This window comes from Leguminivora glycinivorella, chromosome 7 (genome assembly GCF_023078275.1).
Source record: "Leguminivora glycinivorella isolate SPB_JAAS2020 chromosome 7, LegGlyc_1.1, whole genome shotgun sequence".
Lineage (NCBI taxonomy): Eukaryota > Metazoa > Arthropoda > Insecta > Lepidoptera > Tortricidae > Leguminivora > Leguminivora glycinivorella.
In genome coordinates this window covers 3,216,409-3,226,815 of record NC_062977.1, presented here as the reverse complement: position 1 = coordinate 3,226,815, position 10,407 = coordinate 3,216,409, and the positions used below count along the sequence as shown (strand labels likewise).

The following is a 10,407-nucleotide window of genomic DNA, read 5'->3' as shown; positions in this document are numbered from 1 at the left end:
TCTTTCAACACGTAATTGTTAAAAGCGACACTGAAACTTGAGCAGTTGCATGTGCTCTCCTATCTCTTGTTAATACACGTGTATGTTTGTTTATATGTACTCAGACTGCCCCATATAAAGTACAAACATACTTAGTTTCACCACAAAAGGTTTAGCCTGATAAGTTCATGTAAACCCCTGGAGATAACATATCGCTTCATTACTGCTATAAAGCCATTTTGCTCAGGAAAACTCACCTTTGTGGCACTCATCGGTGATAACATAATCTATAACTGTGATAACAGGTGGACATAATACATGATTACTTTCAATAACGTATAGTTGGGTACGCTTTTCATATTTAGAACAGGACAGGAGATGTGCATGTATTAGGAATTCAAGATAGAATAGGGAACTTGACTGTAGCTAAAATAAAATATTTTATACCATGCACGACAAAAGCATCAGATAATTTTATTATAAGAAAAACATGGACAGAAGTTATTTTTAAATCCAATTTCTATTTGCGCCCGCTCACCTCGGGGCTGCTAAGTTCAAATGCATAAGATAAGACCATCAATTAAATAAATACATATATGCTAGCTGTATTGCATAAAAATTTCTATTTAATAAGTCAGGTAGAAATATATAAAGTAACTGAGTTGACCGTGACGTCACTCAATTCAATTTCATATAAATTCCATATTAGCAAGTCGTTCAAATTCGTTTTGACAGTTCTTAAAAAGAAGCTGATTTGACTAAGAGGCAAGTAGCCTATTGCAATTGGTACTCCTATTGTAAGTATAGGTATTACATTGGCAGGTTGGTCACACAAAAATAAAACGGCTTGACTAGGTATTTTATTTAATAAAAATAAGTGATGATTTGTAATCTTAATTAGATAATTATTTAAATATGTGTCTTGATAATTACAATTGATATTATGATGTCTCTTCTCACAAATACTTTGGCCTCGATTCAAATTTGATTTGATTCATTTCCAATGCTATTATTATTACAATAGCTCATTCACAAATTATATCCTATGGCAATAGTTTAATACATATAATAAAATGTGAATTAATTAAAACCTTACATTAAAAATAGACTAATTTATTTTAGCGATATTTGTTTTAAAGGACGGAATGTTACACAAAGAAAAATAAACCTTTTAAAAAAAATATCGATAAAACAAAGGAAACTTTTCATTCAGCCATTACGCGGCGGTCTCTGTTTGTCCGTAGAACGGGACATAGACAATCGGCTTGATTTTTTCTCCGTCAGGGTTGAGAGAGGTGTGCGAGTTGATAACGCTGCTCTGGATCTCTTGACGCCTGCGTTCGCGTTCGGTCTTAGCTTTGCGGATAGCGCTGCCCAGTGAGAAGGAGAATATGATGCCAATCAACTGAAATTAGAAACAAAGCACAATTAGTAGGTAATATTTGCTTATCAGAGCATACAGCGCGACATCAGCTTTTTTTATTTATAATACTTCGGTATTATCAAAGTATTAACTAAGATAAAACAACGATAGGGACTCATAATCAGCATGAAAAATGAATTAAGTATATATTTTTCATTGCCAGACCGATAGATTACGGTTATAAAAAACCAGGCTGCTGAATTCCTCCAGCACAGCAGGAGTTTGACACGTTTATCACTAGATACAAAACTTGATTAATGCTATGGTATACCTCCAGTTCTCCAGCACCCAAAAGACCAGCGCTCTGTCATACCAAATAAAAAGATTGATGCACTCAAATAAACTAACTGAAGTACTGAGACTCAGCACAGCAAGAGTTGGGTATGGTGGTGTTACATCACTCTCATTAGTAACTGCTTATTTATCTAAGCCATACAAACCTGGATGAAAGCTCCAGCGCCCAACAACCCAGCGTTCTGATACACCAGATATATGACCCTTGGCAAGCACCCATTGGCGAACAGCTTGGTGCACTCAGCTACAGACACATCTCCCACCACGGTGTAGTGAGACTCAGTGGAACAAGAGTTTACGGTCATATTTTATGGCTCTTGTGGGTAGCTGCCTCTGACCGAAATTAGTCATACAAACCTGGATGAAAGCGATGGTCATATCTCCAGCGCTCTGATACATCATCAGATAATGACCCTCGGGAGGCACCCATTGGCGAACAGCTTGGTGTACTCAGCTACAGTCACATTTCCCACCACGGTGTAGTGGGACTCAGCGGAACAAGAGTTGATTACGGTCATATTTGATGGCTCTCGTGGGTAGCTGCTTCTGACCGAAATTAGTCATAATAACCTGGATGAAAGCGATGGTCATAGCGCCAGCGCCCAACAACCCAGCGCTCTGATACACCAGATATATGACCCTCGGGAGACATCCATTGGCGAACAGCTTAGTACACTCAGCAACGGTAACATCTTCGACCACGGTGTAGTGGGACTCAGCGCAGCAAGAGTTGGGTACGGTGATGTTGGAGACGACGATGCCGTTGGTGCCCTGTGGTGGTTCCACTGCATGCCAGTCGAAATATGTGTCGACGCCGCAGCAGTTCAGCTGGAATGGGAAAAGATTGAATAAATATTGGTCCAATATTCCGGAAAAAAAATAGAAAATGAAAAAAATGTATCAAGAAAAATCGGTTTATCATTCTCCTTATTAGTGATGTGCTGATGAAGGTACATTTGTATTTTTAAGGCCCATTTAGATGGTACGAGTTTCTCACCTCCGACGTACGATTATCGAATACGAGAAAAAAATATCGTATCATAAATTAATATGGGGCTTTATGCGTATTAGAGCAGAACAGAAAGGCGTACGATTTTCAAAAAAAAAATAGAAACATGGTTTTCACTTTCACACGGTGAGTTATTTTAAGGAAAATACTTGCGGATGAGTAAAGTAGAAAGATGAATTATATCCGCGTCCAAATCCTGAATCCGCTTTGTACACAGATTAATAGGCATTATATCCCTATATGTTAGAAATACATCCATTATGATAAGAAACCTTTTACGTTATCAGTTTTTGCTCATTATCGATCAGCGTGACTTTGCGATTACGAGGATATTGGCAGGCAGGTAATATATACGACTGAAACATTGTTTTTCGAGTTTTCTTGAACATTCTATTGCATCCGTTTTGGTTGTTAACTTGTTATTTAGTTTAATATTTATGTAGCGTTGCCGTAAAGGTCAATCAATAAAAAATAATAACACAGAAATAATGCAACAATAGCTTTCAGCTGGAAACAACAATATTGAAGCGATAAGTAGCACTATAGGTTGTCCTGTATTCATAGAAATGGTTCGTCGGAGATAAGTTGCCGGATTGAGCTGGGCTGGAGTGAGACTACAAGGGCCAGGGCCGCGGAAGATAGGAAGGCCTGGTGCGAACTCGTGAAGGCCTTTTAGACATCTGAGGTGCCTTAGGACAACAACAATCACCATGAGCCATAAATACGGTATTACTCATTTTAGCACTAGAATTTTGGGGACAACCTAGATCTCCGTTTAGTGCCAAAATTACATCGAGTTAAACCGAATGATATGACACACACTTTAAATTCGATTGAATCAATTGAAATGCTAACTCAAGTATTTTGTAAAGGCTTCAAGGATCTAAGATAGATTTCAACGAACACTATTCGCTATTATAATTCTATCAAAATCTTCTTACCCTGTTCTGAATGAAGTCGAAGGCATCGGTGACCTCTTGGTTGTCATAATAGTAAGGCAAGGCGATGCGCAGACGGTCATCGAGCATGTCGATGACTTGCGAGCGTAGGCTGTAGGCGGCAATGGCTGCTGCCACCTCCAGGATGAACACCAGACTCAGGATTACTGCGAACTGATGGAATATACGAGTGAATAAGAGCTAGGTTAAACCTGAGAGAAAATATGGGAATGCGTAGAAGAGGTGAAGGTTCGCAATGCTTATGGACAGGCACTGAATATTTTTTTGATTAATTTGTCAAAAGTCATTTCAAATGTTGTTATATTACTGCGTTTTCACATAATCCGATGCGATATCGGATGTAGGAAGGAAAAGGCAAAAGTCAAACATGACGGCTTAAATGTATAGGATATCGGTCCTACATCCGATATCGGATCGGATAATGTGAAAACGCACTTAAGTATACTGACATATCCGATCCATGTCGAACCTAGAGCTAATATTTTACATATCTTAATGTTCGAATAGAACCGATAGAAGTAGTTTAATAAAGTGTATCGCTACCAGTCGTAGCGATCGTAGCAGCGCTACATGTTTACTAGGAGATGATCTACAAACACATATTCTACATTTGATAGTTAAAATGATCATAAAGTCGGACGAAGACTTCCGTTGGCTTGCTAGATTCCAAGACTCGAAGATCATGATCATAAATCATAACAAGATATACTTAGAATGTTAACCAAGCAAGTGTTGTTGAACTGAGTCAAAAACAGTCAATCAAATCATGCTGGTACCCACGCCTCTCACTTTTTTTAGTGCTCTCCACGCTCCAATGCATCTAAACATGGAGATAAACAGCATCATGACCCCAATGGCCATGACCAGCGTGGCTGGCGAGAAGAAGTGGGTATCCAGGAAGAAATACACATCATGGTAGATCGCGTAGATCGTGGTGCCCACTGAGATTATGAGGGCTGATGTGATCTGGTTTTATTAGGTATTTAAGAGGAATCTATCCTTATTATATCAAGTGAGAATACTTACAATGTTAACCAAGCAAGTGCTCTCCCTCCACGCCCCAACGCATCCAAACATGGAGATAAACAGCATCATGACCCCAATGACGATGACCAGCGTGGCTGGCGAGAAGAAATGGGGGTCCAGGAAGAAGGACACATCATGGTAGATCGCGTAGATCGTGGTGCCCACTGAGATTATGAGGGCTGATGTGATCTGAAAAGTAAATCCCATCAAAAACATAAGTGTGAAATGAGAGCCAAGTTCAATATTATGCTATATGCTTTGGTTGTTGAAATGAAAATGAATCTACGCCACAGGCTTTCGACAAGTTTTGCTACTCCACTAGGTACATTACGTAGTTCGCTCATTTTCCTACCGAACCAACATGTAACTTATTCTAGTTGTTTTTGCGTAGGTATTAGGCACCTACAATCTTAACAAAAGGTGGAAATTTCAGGAAAATCCCTATCTCAGTACTAACGATTTCTGTATGACAATTATTTGTGCTTGGTATCGGTATGACAATTAAACATTGTGTCATCGTAAAGATTTTCAATGGATATCAAATGTGACGCATGATTTTACAAAGCTTTTGTCTTTAAACGCGATATCTCTTGATAACTTTCCACATAAATATGTTATCTTATCCGGACGTGTCTCTATCGATTCGGTCCCAGTTATATTTATGTTCTTTTTTTTGTTTAATAAAGTCGGCCATCAAAATGCTAAAAACAAGTAAAATCTGTATAAAAATAATAAGTAATAGTATATTAGTAGTAATAGTATATTTTAAAAGAACCTATTTGATAATTACTCGGAGTTCGAAAACTCGAAAATTCGAGTTTTCCGGGACCTAAAACTAAGATCGATTTTTCACCCCCGAAAACACCTAGGTAGATAACAAATTTCAGCGAAATCGTTGGAGCGGTTTCTGAGATTGCCGGTATATGTAAATAAATATGTATGGATACAATAGGGAACTTGACTGTAGTAAAAATAAAATATTTTATACGATGCACGAAATAAAGCATCAGATAATTATAAGAAAAATATGGACAGAAGTTATGTTTAAATCCCATTTCTATTTAATAAGTCAGGTAGAAATATATAAAGTAACTGAATTGACCGCGACGTCGCTTAATTCTATTTCTTATAAATTTCATATTAACAAATCGTTCAAATTCGTTTTGACAGTTCTGAAAAAGAAGCTGATTTGACTAGGAGGCAAGTAGCCTATAATTGCTCATTTAAACATTGCACATTATATAATATAGATAGATAGATAATTAGATGTAGGCCCCTATGTGAAGCGAACGATAGATGTACGTCGTGGGTTTGATAACCTAGATTAATTTAAGTAGGTATGTAGGTAGGTACGTGTTGTAGTCTAAAATTCTAAACAAGTGTTGCGTCACATCATAATGCGGGGTTATCCTCGAAGGCTCTACCCGACACTGACCTTCGTGTATTTTTAGTTTAGCCGGCCGTATTATCGAGTAGAGTAACGTACATAGCTTCCTAAAGTCGAATACGTTTTCACTTTTAAACAGGTACACTATACAATATTATAATAGTTTGTCAGGAATATTGATACAGCTTATAGCCCTAGGCTAGGGTCCGCGTAGCAATTTCTCTCAAGATTTGGCAATGACAATAATATTTACGATCAGCGACTGTCTTCTAACCCACGGAGTAAACTAGGTTAACTAGGCTTTAAATATTGGTCTTCGTCAAAAAAAATACAAACAGTTAATGTATGCTTAGGTATATAATTTTAATTGCAGCTCCAGCACCCTTTTTAACCCCCGACGCAAAAACGACGGGGTGTTATAAGTTTGACTTTTTTGTCTGTCTGTCTGTGTGTGTATCTGTCTGTGGCGTCGTAGCTTCCGAACGGATGAACCGATTTAGATTTCGTTTTTTTTTTCTTTGAATGTTAGTCGGGAGTGCTCTTAGCCATGTTTCATGAGAATCGGTCCACTATGTCGGGGTTTTTTTCAAAATTTTATAATTTTGCGCTTAGGTTATTAAATTCCAATATGATAAAGTTACTTACTTAGCATTTAAAGTAAAAGTAGTAAGGTGTCTAGAGGCTTTAGGCATGCCGAGTAGAATGCTATCGATTTTCGCAAGCAAGCGCTAGTGCCTGCATAAATAATGAGTGAAAAGCCATAAATATAAGTTCATACACCATTGTAGGGGTGACCTTGCTTCATTACGTTTACGTGTACGTGTTTCGTTTGTTTGTGTTGGTCATTGTCTTGATTTGAATGCCGTTAATGGCTGTTATTAGCAGAAATTGTGTTCTGATTGTATTTTGGATTCTTTAGAGCACGTTGCTTTTAGACATGTGACATAGCGTACTGTCAGTATTGAACAATATTAGGTGCAGTAAAGGAAAACGCTAGTAGATACAATTATAAGTACCTAGTCGACCGAACAATCTAAGGTCTTATAGTCTGCTACGTTAATATGTCTCTTGATAAAACAATAACTCCCCACAAAATATAACCTTTTTTACTCACTAATATAACCTTTTTCACGCTATTTGACGCGTGATTGTCGCTAGATGTCACTTAACTATGCCTTTACAAATAACCCGCATTTACTGATGTATGGAGTTACCACTCTTCCCTTACTTATTCCTCTATACAAAAAGTACAGATATACAGACTTTATTGGTAAATATAAAATATACATATTACACGTCATAGCCTTAAAACTAGTGTAGTGTAGTGTCAATTGATTTGTTTTACCATACTCTATTGATGACTTAACTACTTAGTTCGTAGGTACTAGTGAAATCCATTGTACACTTTATGGTAATAATGTTTTTGTTTACCACATTACGTCTAGTCCGCCCACGTTGTAAATCGAGCACGTGGCGTAAGTATGTGCTCGTATGTGTATTCAGTCTGATGTAATGAGCTCTCATCGTTTAAGCCTGTTAGAAGGCTCTAGACGTTTCAAACGCGATTGATGGGAAGGAAGCCAAATTATTGACGCTTTACGTAAGTACTCAGGTACAAATTATAAGCCCTATTATTGCCTGATTTACGACTCTAGTCTTAAGTAGTCTGTGCTCTAGGTAACTCCTTAAAATATACTAGGAGAGTGTTTCTCAAAATCTAAACAAAATGTTCTATTAGCTAAGCACGTAATAGCTAAAAAGTCATCAATATGATTAACCCCTCTTATGCTTAGACACGGATCCGTGCTTGTGAATTTGAATCTAATATTTTAAATCTCAAGGTCACTACTTCAAGACCAATATTGACAGGCTGTATACGAGGGGCTAATGGTCCCCAAACCTATCGACGCGGGATCGGCATGTATATGTAGGGTAAACTCGCCTAATTCGGTGATACAAGCTTTGAAGCACTATTCCGAAAGACGATTTTTGGTTGTTTCACCGAATTAGACGTGTCACCGAATGAGGCGTGTTTACCCTACCTATGTACGCAATGAACTCTTAGTAAACTGACCTCAGTGACCTCGCTATATCTAATACTTTTCCTGTAAATATTATTTACGGATGTAATGACGCAGGTTTCACATGTAAATTCCTTGATATTGAATTAGTCATAAAATTAGTGTTTCCGATCAAGTTTTCTTATCACCGTCCACATTTTCTCTGCTCAAGGTATTACTTGTTCTTGTGAAACACCTATAAATTATGTTTTTTCGCAATCTTGTATCGTACAGGAAAATACTGTTCTTACTGACATTACCTCGTAACTGCAATGTGTTCCATGGCATTTTTTTTCTAGAATCTAGTCTAGCTAAGTAAGAATAGGAAGTTATTTTGCAATACGGACAGTTCCTCACCTACAAGATTGTGTAGATGTAGACTTTTTGGAACAGTTAGTTCTATTGCAGGAAATTTAAATTACCCTACAGAGTCTACAGGGCCTAATTTGGCCTATAGAGGCCTGTAGAGTGTAGATAGATACTACATGTAAGTATCTAAATCTATTCTAATGTAACTGAAAGTACAGTCAACAAATTGGAACCCTAGGCCACTGTAGAACTATGTCATAGTGACGTTATAAATCAGATTGTAAGAAATCTCTTACTGCTTGTCATTTTGACATGGTTGTAAGTGACCTAGGGATCCAATTGATTGACTGTACCTACTAGTATTGGAAAGGTGACGGCTAATCCCTTTTGATTCAAATGTTCATCAAATTATCAGAATCAGCAATTCAGCAACGATGACATAAAATAGCTCTTCCGCTGACGATGCGACATTTAAGGTACAGCGGGGCAATTTCAACTGGGAGGCAATTGCAACTGGTTCATTTTTTTCATGTATTTCATTGTTTGTATTATTAAATAGAGTGTGCACCGGTTAAATATGGGACGCGTGTTTAGTGGATACATGTGGAACTCAACTTAATAGTGTAATAATGGAAAAATCGATCAGTCACAATTGCCCCCCCGTCGGGATTTGCCCCGCTGTAGCTTACACTGATAATTACAATAGGTATGTTCACCATTGAGCTAACGTGATTTTACTGTTGAAGATAAAATCATGTAAGTACCTACTTACTTCTTTTGTCATCTTATCTTTAAATGGCCATTAGTAACAACAGGCAATTTTCTAACAGAAATGAGCGGAATCACGTGTTTTCAATAGGGTTTTAGTACCTTGTCGAATTAGCATAATGCAGCAAGTAACTAAGGAATTCACCGTGACATTAAAGCGACATGGTAGGAACTAATCGGAAATGCGGCAATGTAAATATAGAACAGTCTTAATATTACGACACGTTTAAATTAAAACTAAAGTCTCTTTCGTCTATAGTATTTAGATACCTTAAGAAAGGTAAGTAAGTACCTAAAGTTTTGTAGAATATAATACTAATACCTACTTTTCGTGGTAATGTAAGTTATGAAACGTGAACTTGATCGTCTTCACAACACAAGTATTTTCTACTTATATTAGAAGTTAATTTACATATGTAGTTAAGCTTAGGCATTAAATTAGTAACGATCATCAACCTTGTGACGTCACTGTTTAGACACACTTCCTACCATGCAAAATAGCCCCTTCCCTTAGTAAATAAACCAGGTACTTACCACAAAAATTGCAGTGACACAAAACAGCATATACTTTATGCACTTCATGCCCACTTCCAAACTGTTTTGAGCCACCATTTTGGCGCACTGTCCTAGTCCACAGGTGCACGAATACTGTCACTGAGTGTTGTTATCAGTTGCTGATAAGGTATTATCGGCCGGTTGGGTCGGGCAGCGACGAACGACTAACGCGAGGAAAACGAATGGAAAATGTGGTGATCCGCGCGGCGATGGAAAATCCTTTTATGGTGCAAAACTTGACATAACCGTGGGAGTTTTAGGTGTTTGCGTCTCTTACTTATGATTACGTTTTCTAATAAGTACGAAAGAGAGGAATATATTTAATTAGGATGTTTTCAAATGACTGTTCTCATTTGATATAAGTGCAATTTTTTCCTGTTTTATGTTGGCGAATAATTAGTGTCGTATTTTCTCTATCATATCCTATCCTATCATATTTCTGATTCAGATTTTGAAACATGTTATACGTTTAACTGATTTTGATTACACCTTGACGATAGTCTTGGTAATTAGCACACTAATCGCAGTGGAGCTTCCGTTATGTCGTGTCAGAATCATTTCAAAACTTTAACTAGTTTTTAAATCTGAATCGGACTAACTCTCGACAACTCCTCCGAAAAATAATAGGTAACTAAGTA

General features: G+C 37.5%; 1 protein-coding gene across 1 annotated transcript; it reads right to left on the bottom strand.

Annotated features, from left to right (window-relative positions):
* Positions 1-826: 826 nt before the first annotated feature.
* On the bottom strand, positions 827-9,935 carry LOC125228321 (CD63 antigen-like). The gene is made up of 5 exons (XM_048132835.1): positions 9,749-9,935; positions 4,691-4,879; positions 3,647-3,817; positions 2,267-2,524; positions 827-1,384 (listed from the first exon to the last, which is right to left on the bottom strand). Exons 1-5 carry the CDS (start codon positions 9,824-9,826, stop codon positions 1,196-1,198), a joined length of 885 nt encoding a protein of 294 aa, XP_047988792.1. The 5' UTR covers positions 9,827-9,935; the 3' UTR covers positions 827-1,195.
* Positions 9,936-10,407: the final 472 nt, after the last annotated feature.

Excerpts from the sequence above, each read along its gene's own strand:
- LOC125228321 (XM_048132835.1), bottom strand. The coding sequence starts at position 9,826 with ATGGTGGCTCAAAACAGTTTGGAAGTGGGCATGAAGTGCATAAAGTAT. Across the intron at positions 3,818-4,690 it reads GCACTTGCTTGGTTAACATT|TTCGCAGTAATCCTGAGTCT; the intron begins GTAAGTATTCTC and ends ATATTCCATCAG. Across the intron at positions 2,525-3,646 it reads TCGACTTCATTCAGAACAGG|CTGAACTGCTGCGGCGTCGA; the intron begins GTAAGAAGATTT and ends TTCCCATTCCAG.